This window comes from Oncorhynchus keta, chromosome 21 (genome assembly GCF_023373465.1).
Source record: "Oncorhynchus keta strain PuntledgeMale-10-30-2019 chromosome 21, Oket_V2, whole genome shotgun sequence".
NCBI classification, from domain to species: domain Eukaryota; kingdom Metazoa; phylum Chordata; class Actinopteri; order Salmoniformes; family Salmonidae; genus Oncorhynchus; species Oncorhynchus keta.
In genome coordinates, this window is record NC_068441.1 from 14,400,616 (window position 1) to 14,420,825 (window position 20,210).

At 43.5% G+C, this 20,210-nt stretch overlaps 1 protein-coding gene across 1 annotated transcript in view; it reads left to right on the forward strand.

Annotated features, from left to right (window-relative positions):
- The first annotated feature begins 444 nt into the window (after window positions 1-444).
- LOC118399853 (A disintegrin and metalloproteinase with thrombospondin motifs 9-like) overlaps window positions 445-20,210 on the forward strand; it is a 73,661-nt gene continuing 53,895 nt past the window's right edge. The window contains exons 1-18 of the mRNA XM_052473365.1: window positions 445-791; window positions 1,072-1,466; window positions 6,413-6,575; window positions 9,061-9,371; window positions 9,913-9,996; window positions 10,087-10,211; window positions 10,593-10,633; window positions 10,804-10,909; window positions 11,617-11,763; window positions 12,162-12,303; window positions 13,045-13,149; window positions 14,357-14,502; window positions 14,673-14,854; window positions 17,573-17,709; window positions 18,204-18,321; window positions 18,453-18,548; window positions 19,509-19,675; window positions 19,773-19,902. Coding sequence (XP_052329325.1) covers window positions 692-791; window positions 1,072-1,466; window positions 6,413-6,575; window positions 9,061-9,371; window positions 9,913-9,996; window positions 10,087-10,211; window positions 10,593-10,633; window positions 10,804-10,909; window positions 11,617-11,763; window positions 12,162-12,303; window positions 13,045-13,149; window positions 14,357-14,502; window positions 14,673-14,854; window positions 17,573-17,709; window positions 18,204-18,321; window positions 18,453-18,548; window positions 19,509-19,675; window positions 19,773-19,902 — 2,695 coding nt within the window. The 5' untranslated portion in view covers window positions 445-691. The remainder of the gene's footprint in view (window positions 792-1,071; window positions 1,467-6,412; window positions 6,576-9,060; window positions 9,372-9,912; window positions 9,997-10,086; window positions 10,212-10,592; window positions 10,634-10,803; window positions 10,910-11,616; window positions 11,764-12,161; window positions 12,304-13,044; window positions 13,150-14,356; window positions 14,503-14,672; window positions 14,855-17,572; window positions 17,710-18,203; window positions 18,322-18,452; window positions 18,549-19,508; window positions 19,676-19,772; window positions 19,903-20,210) is intronic.

The following is a 20,210-nucleotide window of genomic DNA, read 5'->3' on the forward strand; positions in this document are numbered from 1 at the left end:
TTTGTAAAGACACAGTGAATGAGGTAGATTCAGTAGAAGGCTAGACGTGGAGTAGAACCCTTAGATCTCAGTGTCTATACAAAGGAGAGCATGTAGGCTAATGTCAGGAGGAAGATGTATCCTAACAAGGCCATCAGTAAACAGTAAGTGATGCCTTTATAATGCCTTTATATAACAAATAATTCAATGTCTCATGGCTTATCAAGCTGTACTTCCTTCATGGTTTCCAGTTAAAGAACATCTCCACCCCCGCCAGCAATCATTATTGAAGATGTTTAACTCAAGTCATTTCAGTGATAACACAATCATACTATAGGCCTCCGTGAATTCTGTATGTATGTCACAGAAACGGGAGTGGCTTGTTCAAAAGGGCGTGCTCCAGTAATGCACCTTTCACTAATCCCGCCCCCCACATCAGCAGTCTGTGGTGTGTGCAGTGTAGCCCACCACAGTTGTCTCTCCGACCCTTCTCTCTGCAGTAAGCATGTTCGCCAGGGTATCTGCGAACCGCTCACGACCCAACGCACGTTACCGGTGAGAAACCCCCCACGGAAGAGTCAAGGATAATCGATTTGGATGTGGCGCGCACTTGAGAGTTTGAATACGGTGGTAAGCCCAAGTGACCGGAGCACCGGCAGTGAAGGAGGAATACAATATTCGGGGTGGCGCTTTCTACTTAACGTGGACAATCATGCATATGCTGTTTTGGGGACTAGGGTTTTTGCTATTTCTCCCTGACTTTTTGAATATAGTGTCATCCACGGGGAGATCGCTATTGAGTTCAAGAAAAGGTAACGTATTTCGACTTGCCACAAAAGAAATGACCCTGTGATGTGTTATGTTGTAGGCTAACCGGCAGACTGAGAATGAATGACTTTTTTTCCGTATCAGCAAAGCACATGACTTGGAATGCTTTTATAATGGTCTTATGTTTCTTGAATGACTTCATTTCACAGAGGCACATGTAATTAACGCAAATAGCATTATTATTATTGTTATTATTATAAGCCTATTATTAGCCAATTAACATTGCTAATTCTATACACGTTATACCATGGGTTTCTTCTCCAGCTGAAATTTCCTCGCAGCTTGGCGCATATGAGATTGTAACTCCGGAGCGAGTGAATGAAGCTGGTGACAACTTTCCCACGAGCGTGCACTTCAAAAGGAAAAAGCGTAGTGTGGAGGATAGCCCAGGCAACTCCTCTGACCAATGGGCCTTGCCATCAATCCATTACAAAATATCTGCGTTTGGACAGAACTATCACCTCAACCTGACGCCCGAGTCAGGATTTATCGCTCCGCTCTACACTGTGACAGTACTTGGAGCACCTATAGTTAACATAACGGATTTCAGCCCGGAGGAGGAGACGGAAGAGGATACGGAGTATCAGCACTGCTTCTATAAAGGACATGTGAATGCTCAAACGGAGAACACCGCAGTCATCAGTCTCTGCTCTGGATTGGTGAGTCCAAGCACTTTGAGTAGCCCTCCCTTGATACAGTGTGATACAATGTTTCTCTGCACTATGATAGGCGCACCTGTTATCTGACCCGATATGAAACTTTAATGCAAATAGTTTATACAGCTGTTGTAATACTATGACAACATGAGAACATAAGGGGAACCTTACCCTGGACTGCTGTAATGGAGTGGATTTCGACCTCTGCACAAAACGCGCTTTTCCAGCCGTGTGCGTTTGTGTTCGATTTAAAAGTGGTTTGACTGTTAGTGAGAGAATGCCATTTATGTTAACTCTTCTATCCCTGACCACTTCACATGTAAATGAGCTGCTCACATAAATAACTTTGAGCCTAGTTGTCCCATTCAACTTCAGCCATCATACTCTGCATGCAGTGTCATGCACGCTTCTCCGGTAACCAGTGACGTCCTACGTTACGCACATCAGTGCAGAGGGAGCGCCAGTGGTACTGACGTCATCACGATTGAGTCTCAGACAGGGACATAATCCCCATGCATGCATGAGGTTGCGTGGAGTTGAAATTCACTAGGGATTTATAGATTGTAGTAATAACAGTTAAATTCCCAATGTGATTATCATTGAGGTCATTGATTATCATTGATTATCATTGAGGTCACCACAAATCGCCTGCACCATATGCCTAGTAGGCTTGGAGATCATTTGACATTAAAATAAAACAAGTTCATGTTGGTCTATTGGTGTGTTTCAAGCCAATAAAATGCACTATTAGAAAGTTACAATGATTCACGTATGTATAGGCTATTCATTCATATACATCTAAGGACTTTTACTTGCTCTGGACCTATTCACAGGGAAACAGTTGGAAACAGGTATATGACCACTGATACATTATGAATTATATCCACTCAGGGGAGCCAGGCCCACCCAATCAGATTGAGAAAAAAATACATTATTTTTTTAATGCTCTTTTACTTGTCAGTGTTCCAAACGGGACATTGTTTGTCTTTTTACCTAAACATGCAAACACCATCAGATATACTGTAATTCTGTACTGTAATTCATAGCACGCATTGCACTGGGTTAGTCAGATTTCATTAAGTATAACAGAACAGATTAACTGGAATTACATTCACTCTCATGGGATGGGTTGCCAGAAGAACTAACTGAAAGCCACAACCCCAATAAGCCACCAATATGACTGCATCGAGGCATATGCCACTGTGCTTCTATGGCTATACGCACCAACATGAGAGCTTGGGACTATAAGGTTCAATCTGCAAAAATATTATTCTGAGGTAATTGCCTTCAACCTTTTACTGCAGTGGGATAAATCAAGGTCACACAGAGTGATTATTGGTATTCTTAAACAAATCTACTTGGAAACAAAAGTATACACCACACACACATGGTTATGGGCTTAACAAAATGAAGACACCTGTGCCATGTCAGGTATAGAGTTGACATTATTCCATTTTGAGTTTGCTTCCCAATATTACACTTTATATACATCACAGAAGACTGAAATGTAACAAAACTGTTTGACATAGAAACACTGGATTTGTCTTTTATTTGATGAATGATGAAATATGAATAACATTCCACCCATTAGGCTGAAGAGGGTGCTTTTGGTCAATGACTGCAGCAGAGGGTTACAGTTCCGAACCCTAATTGGTTTGATTGGTGTCAGCTATTTTTATTTTGCATTCGTTTGAATTTAACATGAATTGGGGTATTTAGATTACTATATAGGAAGAAAATTGAACTGAACAAGGCTACGTCAATAACTCAATTTGGACATGAAATGCAGATATAACCTTATAGTCCCAAGCTCTCGACATGCCACTGCCTATTTCATTTGTTCATTTAGCAAAAAAGACAGCTCATCATTCAGTGCCTTTATCACAGTCAACACTAGGCTTGGGCGATATTCCAATTGCCATCTCTTCATCCCGACCTGGTGCCATACCGGGATCGGTAATACCGGTACTGCACACAAAGGGAGCTGTTTTCAAACCTCACTGAACCGTTGTAATCTGAAGGTTAGCAATGCTAACAAGTACATGTTGAATCCCATTGAGAACTCTAAATGCTAACGAGTGTATTGCTAACATTTTATACAGTCTCTGACCTAAACTATTTTCAGGAGAGACATCCCAGCTCATAAAGTTATACAAGTAACTCAAAAATGCTACTCACAGTTTTCTGCACAAAACAAATATTAGACAGCAAGGTTCTTGATCCGTGAGGGGATTCCCTGCTGTTACCGGCCAATGAAGCTTGACTTTGGAAGAAGCTAACCACTTAGCCATATAGCCAACGAGCTACTAAATGATCAAACCAAATGTACAACTGCAGAACATTTAGCACATTTTAGGCAGTACCCCCACACATTGACTACCGGCACCCCCTGTACATAGCCTCGTTATTGTGTTACTTTTCATTTAAAAAAATTGACTTTATTATATTTCTTGAATATTTTCTTAACTCTATTTCTTGAACTGCATTGTTGGTTAATGACGTGTAAGTAAGCATTTCACAGTAAGGTCTACTACACCTGTTGTATTCAGCACATGTGACAAATAACATTTGATTTGATTTGGAATAGTTTTAAGATGTCCAGCTGGCAAACATTTAGTTGTCTTCTTCTTCGGTGGGATTTATTAATGGCAGTTGGCATCCAATATGTTGCAATACCACACCCAACTGGACTATAGTATAAATCCATTATACCTTGTGATCCAAAATGGAAAAAGGGGAAAATAAACAACCTTTCAACTAACCCTACACTCATTTAAAAACCCACTACCCCATTCTACTACTTTGACCCTATCTGTTCCTGCACCATGCCAACGGCCTGGGAGGACGAGACACCACCACTCAACACACCCTGTAACTCTTCAGAAGTCAAAATGTTGTACTACTCTGCAGCTGCCACTACAACATTTATTTTCAGGGATTTACATTCCATTTCTGCAGTACAGTAAATAACCATTGCTATGAACGCTAAGAAGGCAACCTTACTGAAGCAAATGTCACACCTTTCAGTATCCCTCAGCCTTAACCTTAATCCATCTTCCTCTACTTTTTTCACTGCCTCAGCATATGACACTTTCCACACTACTCTGACTCTTGCCACCTCAACCTGCCTTTCTCGCACCAGTAACATGAGCACCCCTACAATTGACAGACACAACTTTATCCAACATTTAGTTGTGAATTCCATACTTTAACTAGATCACCTGGCGCGTGCTGCACAACAGTGAGTGACTCACAAGGCTTCGGTTTCTTGTCGTTGTGTGTGTGAAAACAAACACCACGTGACTGGGTACTACCGGTAAACTTCAGAATGAAAAATGACGTGACAGGTGAAGTTAAGGACGCAATCTTCTTTATCTCCTAGCATATTGCACAAGACTGCAGGTATTTACTTCAAAATTACCTACAAATATTCAAATAATAATAAAAAAAGACTTCAAATAAATTGTTTTAATGTTATTGACGGTACTAAAAACAACATCCCATGTCTATTTCCAAATACCCCGGCATACGGTATATATCGTATACCGCCCAGGCCTAGTCAACACACCTCTATTTTAGCTTTAATTCGCTTAAATAAATGCTAAATGTGTAGAATAGCATGAGATGAGCTATTAAATCAATTTAGCACACAAAAAAATGATAGTTCTAAATAGTACCAGATAGGGGTTATTTGGCTTGTAACCATAGTGGAACCCTTTTTGATGCTATATAGAAGATTCAATAAAGAAACATGCTCATAAGGTTCTAAATGCAAGCACTATGGTGCCATTAAAAACGGTTCTATATAGCACCAAAAAAATGTTCCGCTATGGTTACAACACTGTTTGGGGCTATATAGAACCATTTCTTTCCTGGTTCTTTATATAACCTTTATGGAGAATGGTTCTATAAAGAACCTTTCTGAATCTGAAGGTTCTTTGGAAATCCTTTTGAAGAACCATACTGGGTTTTTTATGCTGGTCAGCCATATTATGCTGTTAAAATTCCATAGGTGTTTTTATTGTGCTAATTGACAAGTCGAATAAAGTGAGCCACCTCTGCTAGAGCTGGTGGTATCTGAGAAGATAATTGAGAACCATTCATTGATTTAGTCAAGAGACCTGTGCAGTTCTATAGCTTGTCACATGCTATTCTACACATTTTGCCATGAGGCTGAGAATTTTCTGTTTTTCATTTCAATTCCACTTTGCATTTTAATATTAGAAGAGTCATCCTCCATAATACTACGAGTGGCTACCACAACTAAATCAATAGTTGTCATTGTTGGTGTTGTCATTATATCTTGTGTGCATTTGAGCACAATTGTGGATGTTCCCAATAGTCATTACATTTTGCATACAGCAGACCTACAGTATATTTGTGAGATTCCATTTTCACTACTTTGAGGTGGTTTCAATCTTTTCATCATACACAAACAATGAAATATATTTTCATGGTGAATTGGGCTTACTGTGGGCCACCCTATTGGTCTGTGGCATTGCGCAGTGCAGCATTGTCCAATTCAATCTAGATTAGAAATAAGTGCTGTTTCCACATTGCCTAGCTTGGCACTTCACATGTCTGGTGTATCTTTGACCTCTACGTTAACTAGTAGCACTGCCTGTGCTTTATGAAATGTAACACGGCTTCCATCGAGTCTGCAAACGGTGCCAAGAAACCAACAATAAGACTCACATTGTTTTCTGATAGGCATCATAGGCCTCATTCTTCTCATTTTTCCTCTCTTTTCAGGGACCATTTTACTAATATGCATGCAAATACATGTATTTCACCACATAACCATCACATGAATAGCTGTGAATCAAAGCCAGTGGGGGCTCTGACAAGGACCATTTCCACTCCTCTGTGGAGTGTGTCCATGCAGTACGCTCCAATGTTACTGCACTTATTTCAAACCATTCTAATTCCTCATTTTTTCTCCCCCTCAGCTTGGCACTTTCAGGTCACCGGAAGGGGAATATTTTGTGGAGCCCCTTCACAGTTACAATGGAGAACTCTATGAAGAAGAACACACCAAACCTCATATTGTGTACAGAAAGAAAGCCTCTGAGAATGAGGCAGCCGTGGAGGACACTGCTTGTGACACATCAGGTACATTGCAATTATCAGAGTAGAGGTGCAATGGACATGTTTTGGTCTGAGATGAATGTTTTTGGTGTGTTACGCACGCACGCACGCACGCACGCACGCACGCACGCACGCACGCACGCACACACACACACACACACACACACACACACACACACACACACACACACACACACACACACACACACACACACACACACACACACACACACACACAGAGATAAAGAGAGAGAGAGAGCTACAGCTACGGCTAGCTGAGTCAGTTCCATTGAGTCAACTGACAGACTTTCATCTGGTGTCTTCATCTTGGTGCTCCTGCACTCTGATGGCTCTGAGAGGAGAGGAGATGAGAGAGAATGGGACTCCCTGTGCGAGCTGCTACGTGTGGAAACAAATGTGTGTGTGTGTGTGTGTGTGTGTGTGTGTGTGTGTGTGTGTGTGTGTGTGTGTGTGTGTGTGTGTGTGTGTGTGTGTGTGTGTGTGTGTGTGTGTGTGTGTGTGTGTGTGTGTGTGTGTGTGTGTGTCTCAGTCTCCCTGATAACCCCCCCCATTACCCAGCCTTTAACGAGTTCCAACAGATATAAGCAAGGATGGATAATCGTTGTCTGTCATATACAGTATTATATCCTAAAACTTCAGTATATGATTTGCAATAGGAACTTAGTCATTTTATAGTAATTTTACTATTACAGGCATAACCACACTACTGTGATGTCATATTTAGACTTTGATGTAAAGCAGTAGCATAATTTGGCTCATAAAAACACAGTAAGAACTATTTCAAAGTTGTACATTTTTGTTGTAAGGCAGATACAGCATAACAGATTATGAGTGGTTCTTCAGTGACTGACATATCTGATTGACAGCGTAACTGTATGGATTCACTCATAGGATCCCACCATCAGTCAGTCAAACAAATTGTGGCACAGCAACCTCACATGAACAACTGATTGCAGAGAGTTGAATCCAGATGGAATGCCCACTACAATGCATTATGGGCAAAAGGTCAGAGGTTATTCATGTTTCCAAGAGAAAAGGGCAGGATATGGATGCATCTCACCTCTAATTTCCCAAGCAAGTTCTACTGTAACTAGATGCTTTTTCAGCTCAGGCACAGGAAAATCATTTTGGAAGTTCTTCCTAGTATCGCCAAATCTCAGTTTATTGCCACAAGTTCCTGTTGACTCTGGCACTTCCTGTGGTCCTTTGGTAAGAAAACACGATGGGCCCAGTACCATGAAGACACGGTGTATATTGTATTGTATGAAAGTGATGCCAACTTCAAACATTTAACTATTCATTACTATGAAAATAAAGCTGAATGATATTGATTTGAGTAAAACGCAAGACATGTCACTGCACATAGCTGTTTTTCACATCTGAGAAGGGTCTTTGTGGTAGTGTGTGTGTGTGTGTGTGTGTGTGTGTGTGTGTGTGTGTGTGTGTGTGTGTGTGTGTGTGTGTGTGTGTGTGTGTGTGTGTGTGTGTGTGTGTGTGTGTGTGTGTGTGTGTGTGTGTGTGTGTGTGTGTGTGTGTGTGTGTGTGTGTGTACAGCAAAGGATTTGAAATTGAAATGGCAGGGACGTGTGTGATTGTGGTGATTAGGAGCTGAGGATGAGTGTTTGGGTTCCTGAGAGAGGAAAGTGGTGTTTGATATCTCCTCGGTCCTGAGAACCCTCTGAGTGTGTGTTTGCTTGTGTGTGTTACATTTCAGATTGTATGACCTGTACATTGAATATTAAGTCTTAGAAATACATTTGAGTATGTTTTTTAACCAGTGGGGATGAATATAAGACCGTGTGTTGGCTTTTACAAAGGCCCTTTGTAGCTCTGGATTTTCAATAAAGGGAATATGTTTACTTCTGATAAGAATCATGGTGAACAGAAACAGTTCAACCTTTGTGCTGGAGACAGAGGCATTTTTCTATGACTGGTGTTGCATTGCAATTGGTGTAGATTTAGTGATCTTTCTTCTAAGAAAACAAGAGTGAAGAGGTACTGGTGCTACTCCATTGAGTTTGGTTGTCATCTCAAGATTAAAATCTGACTCAGAAGTCACCCTCCAACCCCTGAAAAACAAAAGGTCAGTGTAGTCTGGCATCCAGTCTATGACACCAGTCTATGACACCAGTCTATGATGTTGGGGCTTTGCACCATCTTTGGTGTGTGGCAGAGTGCCAGGCTTACCTAAAGTGAACCCCACCCACCCCCTCATCTCTCCTCCTCTTCACTCCTTCTCTCTCCAGGCCCTTGGACCTCAACTCGTTCATTTTGACTCATTCCTTCAGCAATAATATTTAAAGAAGAGCAGCAGCATATTTACTTTGGAAGCATTCACAAGCATTCTCTAGTAGTGAAAACAGGGCTTTCAAGGAAGCGAGTGAGAGTTGATTGTATGATAAATTCAATAGCCTATGATCCCAGCTTGCAGTATAAGCTTCTGGTTCATATTGTGTGTATTATATTCATTGGACAATCTCTTTCCCAGGACATAAACACAGACACAAGAGGAACAGCGACAAGGTGAAGAGACGTCCGCTGTCCAGCAGTAGCAGCAGCATGCTGGACGACCTGGACGACCTGTCTGCAGGCCTGACTGCCGATCCCTTCTCCAGAACAGAGAGAGAGAGCGGCAGACGGCCGGCTAATGACAGCAGCGGCGACTCAGGACCTCACAGGAGATCAAAGCGCTTCCTCTCCTATCCCCGCTTTGTAGAAGTCATGGTGGTGGCAGACAGCAAGATGGTGGAACATCACGGGAGCAACCTTCAGCACTACATACTCACATTAATGTCTATCGTAAGTTCTGCTCCGTTAACCGACCGCAAGCGAGCCAGCCAGCTACTTTGATTGTAGGGGAGGGGGGCTATCTTATTTTCTGTCCCGGGACATTGGCAGGGAGGCAGAGGGCTCAGAGAGAAAGGGCAGCCCGGGGAAGGAGTAAACAAAATGTTCAAATGGTCAGGAGAGGGGCAGCATGAGGTGGATCTGTCTGAGAGCTTTGATGAATGTGTAAAAATAATCTCAGGTATGTTGCATAGATGGCATCCTCCTGTCCACTTCAAATAAATGCTTCTTCAGGTGTTTGTGGCTCAGCACCTATGGGGTAACTAAACTAGCCTTTATTGTGATCCTGGCCGTCTGCATTCTCTACAAGATCTGACTGCAGCCATAATCAACCTCTCAAATAGGACTATGAGTCCAGGTTTTTCTTCCCTTAAAACTGCATGTTGATTTAGAATATCTGAACCACTGATTGAGTAGACTCCTAAGGGGTTCGTGTATTCCGGAGACTGAAATGTATTGATAAAAAAACAGTGTCTATAATCTTTCCCTTCAGGTGTCTTCCATCTACAAGGATCCCAGCATCGGAAATCTGATTAACGTTGTGATTGTGAAGTTAGTCATAATCAACAATGAGCTGGTGAGATCACAGCTCTAAAGCACTGCAGTCATTCAGTTCCAGCAGCAGACTACAGTAGTGTAAACATCTCCCTTTTACTCTCTGCTGTAGGATGGCCCAACCATTTCCTTCAATGCACAGACCACTTTAAAGAACTTCTGTATCTGGCAACAGAGGCAAAATCACCAAGATGAGAATCATCACTCCCACCACGACACAGCCATTCTCATCACCAGGTACACTGTCACTGCTACCACGACACAGCCATTCTCATCACCAGGTACACTGTCACTCCCACCACGACACAACCATTCTCATCACCAGGTACACTGTCACTCCCACCACGACACAGCCATTCTCAGCACCAGGTACACTGTCACTCCCACCACGACACAACCATTCTCAGCACCATCTCTTGGTGTAATGGCTAAAGTGTTGTGTTGACAGTCGCTGGGACTCATTTCGAGCCCTGGTTGGGGGCAACCCCCTGAATTCTCTGCAATGTGTTGGCTTTTGTTTATACAAACGAGTACACTAGTTGACATAGGGCATCTCTGGTGTCACAGTTCTGGGGCATGAAACCAGTGACATGACTTCCGTCTGTGTGTTCTTCACAGGCAAGACATCTGCCGAGCGCGGGACAAGTGTGACACATTAGGTAAGAGGAGCTCTAAGGACACATGCAATAGACTGTGCAACATAACGTTTGTTTGAGGTCAGTTTCATAACCATATTGATGTACTTGATGCCAGATAATGATTCTGCTTTTGATAGTGCTGATGACAATATAATGATGATGATGATAATGGTGATACTCTTGGTTTGCAGGGCTTGCAGAGCTTGGCACCGTGTGTGATCCATACAGAAGCTGCAGTATTAGTGAGGACAATGGGCTCAGCACTGCATTCACTATCGCCCATGAACTGGGCCATGTGTGAGTACGGCATGCTGTTTATTCTTTGATTGATTTCATGTCATTACAATGTTAAAGCTGTATTAGTGTGTCATGCTTATGAGGCCCTGGTTTTCCGCTTAAAATGTCTCCAAGCTTCAAGATCTAAGTCTGCATGTGCAACGTCCCAAGTCAGCATGCACCTGCCAGCCTTCATCCAGCTTGGCAATACAACCCCAGGCCACTACATTGGAGACTGTTACAGACTTGAACAACCCTTGTGTCTTAGTCAAATAATATTTATTTGCCACACACACAAAAGGTGGGATTGTTGAATTCCATTCCTATTAGCACCAAGCGGCTTCAGGTCTGCTCAGCGACAAAGCTTGGTGGAATACAGTACCTACCTGTCATACTGTACCGTAGAGAGCTACCATACAGTACCATAGGAGAGAGGTACCATACTATATAATACCTATCCCCTGTGACCCTACTCTACCAGACACTGGCCCCTGCACAGACCTGCTACTAATGCCAACCCCAACCAGCCCAGTCATTTAACGCTGTGTGTTACCAGTCTGCTGCTTAAAGGATGATGCTTTATTTACCACAGTCAAACAAATCTCCCAAAACCGGTCCTTTCGTGCTTAGTTGAGCAATCAGTCTAACATGTAGGTTTATTGATGATGGGTTAGACCTGTGTGTTGTGGTGAATATATGTTCTCACTTGTGGTTTGGCCTCCTGACAGATTCAACATGCCCCATGATGACAGCAACAAGTGCAAAGAGGAGGGGGTTAAAATACAGCAGCATGTGATGGCGCCCACACTCAACTACTACACTAACCCCTGGATGTGGTCCAAGTGTAGCAGGAAATACATCACAGAGTTCCTTGAGTATGTAACGGCCATTGTTTTCTATTTTAGACGTGCATGTCACTATGGAGAAGTGTTATTGTCGTTAACGTAGCACCACACTGCAGTATGGCTTAAATGACCAGTCAACTATTCAATCAAAACTGGTATCTGGATATTTCTGGGTTAACGGGAAACAACATGACTTCTGTGTTGTTAGTGTATATTTGGAATGTTTATTACTTCTGTATATAGTTTTTGATTGAATAGAGTTCCAGCTCTTGTTTTCATGTCAATCGCCTTGTAGTAGGTGCAGCAGGGGTTCTGTTATTTACAGGATACTACCTCGCCATCTGTACTGAGTGTGTTTTCTGTCTGTTTGTGTCTTTGTTTTTTTCCCCCTTTTTTCTTGAAGTCATTTTATTTTTATTTCTTAATAGCACAGGGTATGGAGAGTGCTTACTTGATGAGCCCATTTCTAGGCCATACAGTCTGTCGCAGCAGCTGCCTGGACGGATATACAATGTCAATAAACAATGTGAATTGATATTTGGGCCGGGGACACAGGTGTGCCCATATATGGTAAGAGAATGGACCACACAGATTTCAAATGACAGTTCACTGGCTCGTCCTACATTATTATAGTCTATGGTTCTAGACATTCTATACCAGAGTCAACTTATTCTGTCAGTTGGCTATCTCTCAGCTAGGCCTTCTGTACAGTATGTGTTAAAGCAGTTGTTTACACGCTACTCCTCCTGTGATTGAATGTGCCCTGCAAACCGCTGGGCTTGATGTTTGTCAGGGCTTAGCTCCAGGCTTTGTATAAAGGGCACATGCCTTGTAAGACATGGAAGAGTATATAGCACTGTGTGTGTGTTTGTGGATGGGGCTCAGGCAAGGGAATGGTAACTGTGTGTGTTTGTGGATGAGGCTCAGGCAAGGGAATGGTAACTGTGTGTGTTTGTGGATGGGGCTCAGGCAAGGGAATGGTAACTGTGTGTGTTTGTGGATGAGGCTCAGGCAAGGGAATGGTAACTGTGTGTGTTTGTGGATGAGGCTCAGGCAAGGGAATGGTAACTGTGTGTGTTTGTGGATGAGGCTCAGGCAAGGGAATGCTAACTGTGTGTGTTTGTGGATGGGGCTCAGGCAAGGGAATGTTAACTGTGTGTGTGTGTGTGTGTGTGTGTGTGTGTGTGTGTGTGTGTGTGTGTGTGTGTGTGTGTGTGTGTGTGTGTGTGTGTGTGTGTGTGTGTGTGTGTGTGTGTGTGTGTGTGTGTGTGTGTGTGTGTGTGTGTGTGTGTGTGTGTGTGTGTTTTATAGGTCCAGTGCCGCAGACTGTGGTGCACCAGCCCAGAGGGGGCCCAGAGAGGCTGCAGGACCCAACACATGCCTTGGGCTGACGGGACCGAGTGCTCTCCAGGAAAGGCAAGTATCAGAGAGTCGTACCGCAAGATGAAAGGATCTGATAGGGAGAGGGAAGGAAATGGACAGATGGGGATAAATAGAAAGGGTGAGATGAAGAGAAAGATAGAGTGAGACGAGCACCAGATACTTATGTAGTGTGTACACAGAGAGAGAGAGAGAGAGAGAGAGAGAGAGAGAGAGAGAGAGAGAGAGAGGCTAAAATAGTTTCATACACATCTGTGCATGAACACACACACACATTCATATACAACCAAGCCAGCTTTATCACTATGCTGGAGCATACTGGAACATTTAATGTTATGAACTGTCAAAATACGCCCCATAAATAACCACAAAGGAAACTTAGATATGAATTTCTTTGTTCCTGCTGCTATTTAAATGACTCACAACTATAAAATGTATTTTTTCAAAAACCCAAATGACAAAACAAAAAACAACAAGATCACAGAAATCTGCCAAGAAATCAATTGACCAATGAAGACTCCATATAGACTCGTAGTTGAACATGAGTGGGACGTACGTGGCAGTTGCTCCAAATTCCTCCATTTGTTTAAACATGGATTTGTTTGCTTCAGAGACTGTATTATTATTAGGCAATAATAGGCTTTTGGTGGAGCTGTGAATGGAGGCTTGTGGAGATTTCCCTCTCCATTACTGCTTTAGTGTAGCTTCTAATTAGGCCCTGTACCAAACCCTTCACTTCCTGCCTGTCTGTCTGACATAAAAGGGCTGCGGGGCGGCCGGGCCGGGTTGCTGAGGTCCCATAGCACACATGTTCAGAGCCTGCTCTGGTTACACATTGTATTCCTGCACACAAACCAACCTCATGCCAAGCCTATGGCTATGCCATGCTCAGCACCGAGGTTGCCGCTGTTTAGAATGCAGTCGTTGTCACCAAGGGAAATAGATTGTCCGCTATAAACTGAAACATATCTTCCCCTTTGTGTTCACTTCCTCTCAGACAGGCACATTTGTAATGGGTGTCTTTTTGGGTTCCGTCTTTTTCCAGCCGTCTTGTCATTTTTCCCAGATTAACGTCAAAGGAGGTTGTGAAGTGCTTTCAGGATAATGTGTTGCCAGTGTGCAGACTATGGTTTCCTACTATCATGCTCTTCTTCTCTCTCTCTCTCTCTCTCTCTCTCTCTCTCTTCCTCTTCCTCTCTCCCTCTCTCTCTCTCCCTCACTGTCTCTTTCTTTCTCTCCACAGCACTGTAAACATGGCCAGTGCATTCCCAAGGAGCACGACGCCACCCCCGTGGACGGGGCGTGGGGAGGCTGGTCTCCGTTTGGCTCTTGCTCGCGGACGTGTGGCGGGGGCATCAAGATTGCCGTGCGCGAGTGCAACCAACCTGTGTAAGCACAGTCTTTGTAGTCATGCACATCTACTGGACTGTATCTCCCTATGAGCTGCAGTGGTCAATGTACCATAACATCAAGCCTCCTTAAATGAATTCTTTCCAGAGCAATTCTAAAGTACAGTCACAGCAGATTTGACGCTGTATCTATCTACCACCTTCCTCCAGGCCCAAGAACGGGGGGAAGTACTGTGTGGGGCGCAGGATGAAGTTCCGCTCGTGTAACTCAGAGCCCTGCTCCAAGCAGAAGAAAGACTTCAGAGAGGAGCAGTGTGCTGCCTTTGATGGCCGGCACTTCAACATCAATGGTCTACCTCCTAACGTGCGCTGGGTACCCAAGTACAGCGGAAGTAAGAACATCTCTTTCTTTACGCCTTCTTGGTTTTGCATCTTACTAACACAGAGAAAAATTAACTGGACTCTTAGGCCTTTAGAATGGGTGCCGTTGTAAGCTAACTAAAATTTCCTGTAGATGTGCACAAAGCATTCGGAGTGCTCGGTGAATCGATGCGATATAGCATGAGGAGTTATGTGAACTTGAATTTTCAACCGCAGTCCCTGGGCAGGTTATTAAAAACAATTACAATATATATACAATCATTGAGCAGTGAGCACACGCAGAGCAACATAGGATAAGCAAGACGTAGCATACAGACAGAGCAACATAGGACAAGCAAGACGTAGCATACAGACAGAGCAACATAGGACAAGCAAGAAGTAGCATACAGACAGAGCAACATAGAACAAAAAGCAGCAAGACAAAATTCATAAAAGCAACAAAGTGTTTCCACACCTCACAAGCTACAGACAACAGACAACATGGAAAGCGGCAACACACAGCTAGGGATTATGATCACAAATCTGATTGACCGTTAGCCATGTATTCATACATTTTGTGAAAGTGTGATAGGTGGTGCAGTTATGTGTGTCTGATGGCAGTGTATTCCAGATACATGGGAAGCTCTCACAGAGAAAGCGGATTTACTAAAGGTGTTTTTCCTTAAGGGAACTATACAGTCACCTCTCATGGAGGACCTTGTGGATTTGCTGCAATATGTTTGGGTTTTCTGTTTTAAAAAAAATACTGAGTGGAGGGGGAGCCAGGCCATTTAGGATCTTGAATACAAGACATGCGTCGGTGTATTGCACAAGATTTTCCCAACTAAGAAGCTCATGCTTTCTGAGGATGTAACAGTGATGATGGCTTCTGGGCTTCCTATCAAGCACTTTGAGAGCCTGTTTGTAGACAGACTGAATAGGTTTTAATGTTGTACAGCAAGCTTGGGCCCAACTAGTCAAGCAGTATGTTAAGTGGGGGAGTATCATAGATTTGAAGTACAGTTTTGCTACCTCTGTAGTCAAACAATTTTGTATAAATCGGAAATTAGCTAGGTTGAATTTGGTTATCTGAATGACCTTTTCCACATGCTTTTTAAAAGAGAGGTTGGAATGATGCCAGGGTACTTAAAATCAGATACCACCTGGAGCTTCTCCCCTGACACATAGACATCTGGTTCAGTAGCATCTGTTGCCCTCTTTGTGAAGAACATGCAGACAGTTTTTTTCACATTGAGATGCAAACACGAGTCACTGAGCCACTTTGTAACCTGGACCATTACAGTAGTGAGTTCTTGTGCAGCTTGTTGTTTGCTCTTTGCATGCACATATATCACTGTATCATCTGCAAACATTTGAACTTCAGACCCAGTACAGACAGAAGGCAGATCATTAATGTACAGGCTGAACAGGAGGGGCCCCCGTATTGACCCCTGGGGCACGCCCACATCATAGCTAAGAGTGGGCGACAGCTCATTGCTCACTCTGACTCACTGAGTTCTGCCTTCAAGGTATGATTTCATCCATCTCAAGGCACCCAGGGAAAAGTTTAACTTGGACAATTTTGTGATGAGAATCTCATGGTTAACAGTATCAAAAGCCTTCCTTAGGTCCAGAAACACAGCCCCAACAATGCCCCCTTTGTCCATCTTGGACTTCACATTTTCCAGAAGAAAGCAGTTGGCCGTTTCTGTGGAGTGTTTCGCTCTGAAGCCAAACTGCATGGAGTGTAATGTGAAGAGGCTGTTGTTGAGGTGGTTAATCAGTTGTTCTGCTACACACTTTTCAACAACCTTTGACATCACAGGTAGTATACTAATGGGCCTGTAGTTACTCACGTCAGCAGGGTCGCCCGATTTAAAGATGGCCGTTATGATACCCGACTTCCATACCCTTGGAAACAATTCCAAAACTATAAGACAGTAGTTTTGGAATTGTTAGCTAGATTACTTGTTGGTTATTACTGCATTGTCAGAACTAGAAGCACAAGCTTTTCGCTACACTCGCACTAACATCTGCTAACCATGTGTATGTGACAAATACAATTTGATTTGATTTGAGACTAATAGATGTGTTGGTGACCTTAGTAATGGGGCCAATGAGTGACTTTTTGTAGTTTTTAAGAAAGGTATAGTCCGGCCCAAACAGATTTTTGGCTTTAGAGTTCTTTAGTGAGCTAATCACCTTGTTCACCTTTGACTCAGAAACCTCCCTTATGATGAAGACAGGTTGAGCATCATTCACTCGCACTGATCACAAGATACCAGTGGAGGGGTTCTGTGTCAGTACCCTGACAGTCAATAAAGTAGGAATTGAAGGCTATTGCTATTTCGACTGCATCCTGTGTTAGATTGTTATTCACCATGATTTCTAGTCTTTTTGCAGTGTTACTATGGTAACTTTTTTAGATTCTCCCAGATCAGTTTAGAATTTCCCTTTGCTTCACCAATTATGTTAATAAAAAAGTTTGCCTTGGCCTGTCTGATTTCTTTCATCACCTTATTTCTCAACATGGTAAACCTACGTCTGTCATGCTCCAATTTGGATCTTAGGCCTGTTTTTAGAGCATAATCTCGTTGTTGCATCAATTTCCAGATTTCTCCATTTAGCCATGGAAGAGTGCTCTTTTGGCCAGGTTTGGATTTGATTTTCGTTAGGGAACCATTTATTGTCATCTTTAATGAGGTCAGTGGACTGTTTTCACCATTCCCCCTTCCTCTTCTGTCGTGTAGTTCAGATGAAGGATCGCTGTAAGCTGTTCTGCAGGGTGGCTGGCAGCACGGCCTACTACCAGCTCAGGGACCGGGTCATCGACGGCACGCCATGTGGCCCCGACACCAACGACGTCTGTGTGCAGGGCCTGTGCAGGGTGAGACTGACACACAGCCTTTAACCACCTCAGCCTGACAGTTAACCTAATATGCCATTCGTAACAGTCATAAGAGCTGTTATAACAGCTGTCATGATGGCATTATTTTAAAATGAGGAGAATATTATTCACGGAGGAGGTGTGGTTCTTCATTTTACTGTACTCTTGAGCTATCGTCCCTATTACAGGCAACAGACTAAAACCAATTATACCAGAATAGAGTTTCACCGTGGTGCTATTTACAATAGAAAATTTCTGTCAGCTGTGTTACAGTTATATGAATTTAACACACTTAACCGGGTTCGATTCTGTGTATTAGGAAACAATTTATTAGGTTTTATCCCTGCAGCCTGGTAGAAGGTTGCAGGTCACAGTATAGGATTTCATAAGAAATTCCACTACTTTGATGACATTTCATTCTGCCCCCCTTTTTTCTCCTCCACTTCCTTCTCCTCATTTTCCTTCCCTCCTTTCTCCTCCTCGTCCCTGTGCAGCAAGCGGGATGTGACCATGTGTTGAATTCCAAGGCGAGGAGAGATAAGTGTGGTGTGTGTGGCGGTGACAACTCCTCGTGCAAGACCGTGGCAGGCACCTTCAACATGGTGCGCTACGGTGAGCCAAACTGTGTGTTATCCCAATGACTGAAACGTGTCATTGAAACCTTTTTACTATTATATACTGACCGCTGACCTTGTCATGGTCACTCAGAGACGTTGAGTTCTCCTCTGCTGGTTGTGCTGCAGGATACAACGAAGTGGTGAGAATACCCAGTGGTGCTACAAATATTGATGTTCGTCAACACAGCTACTCAGGGAAACCAGAGGACGATAACTACCTCGGTAAGACTCAAACTCACGATCAAAACACTTTTAGGGGTCTTGTTGGATGTTGAATTTGAAACGTTAGCTGGAGGATTTGATTTGTCACTGTCTGTCATGTCACAGTTCAGTATGTCTAACATTCAGAGGTGTCAACAGCTTTAGTATTCTCTTCTTGAGCAGATATGTTTTGTCTGGTTGTTGGTGCTACTGTAGTGTCCTGCCTGTCCTCAGTGGAGAGATTTGGAGGGCCTGTTGAACTTGGCATGTTGGAGAGTTTGTGGCACACATGCTAAAACATTAATTACCCAGAACTCACATAGCCCTCTGGGTGTAATTTCATTCTCTCTGTGCTGCTCGTAAAAGTGTAAAAGCTACTATGCTTGTGTTTCTTGGTGTTTCTTTGTTCGCGTGTGCATGTGCGTGCGCGTGTGACTCTCTGCGGGTGCGCTGGGGCCTAAAGGGGGAACAGGGAGGGAACATTGGGTAGGGGGGCTTGTGGGAAGTGGGCTGGTCTCTGTGGCCACATTACTGTGATGTGTGAAATGGTGAGGAAAGTAACTCAGGAAATTAGCTCCATAATCGCATTAGTGTGAATGTGTGCAGCAGACTGTCTGATGAACAGAACAGGAGGACTGAGATTCCTCCAGTAGAAATGCAGGATTATTTTACCCCAGTTAGGTTTATCTGCTCTCTGTTGCAGGCCTTGCTGCAAATGAAAACATCAACTGTCATGCTGCTCTGTTTTTATCACTGTGTTAAGTGAACATTTGTTCACAGTTGACTGACTCTCTTTTCAAAGCCAACTTTAAAGTCTGCCCATGCAAACACTATGTTTGATTTCCTCGAGAGAAGGAAAAAGGAGTTTAGCGAACTTGATAAAGACTTGTGGTTTTGCACCCTGTCCCGTACTGTACTTTCAGAATCTTATGCCATCTTATTTACTCATGTCAGTGTCACCTCCTCTGTCTTCTTCTCCAGCTGTTTCAAACAGTCGTGGGGACTTCCTGCTCAATGGCGAGTTTGTAGTCAGCATGTTTAAAAGGGAAATCAAAGTGGGCAATGCCGTCATCGAGTACAGCGGATCCGACCACGTCATCGAGAGAATCAACTGCACTGACCGCATCGAGGAGGAGATCATTGTCCAGGTAACAACTCCTTACCTGACTGTTGAGAAGGTTATGATGCAAATGGAACAGTGGAACTGTACTGATTGTTCTGTTCCTCTGCCCTCCGATCCCTCAGGTGCTTTCTGTAGGTAACTTGTACAACCCAGACGTCAGGTACTCCTATAACATCCCCATCGAGGATAAACCCCAGCAGTTTGTCTGGGATGCCTACGGGCCCTGGCAGGACTGCAGCAGGCCCTGCCAAGGTGAGGGATGGGAAGGGAACGTAAGGGGTGTGGTTAGGGGGTTAAAGATGAGGGGTGTCGGAAAGGTTGAGGTGGTGGAGAGGTGTGGGCGTGTGGGAAAGGAGGTGTGGAGGGAGGTGAAAGGTTGAGGGAGAGAGAAGGTGAGGCTTTATGTGGTTGTATCTGACCACTATTAAATCCCATATTGGCTCCAAGGATCTTGCAACCATGTACTAAGAAATTCTCATGAAATAGTGGAGAATAGTGGACAGTGTTGTCAGGGCGGTGGGAAGCATCAGGAGTCAGATGGAATTCAGGAGCAAAATGCT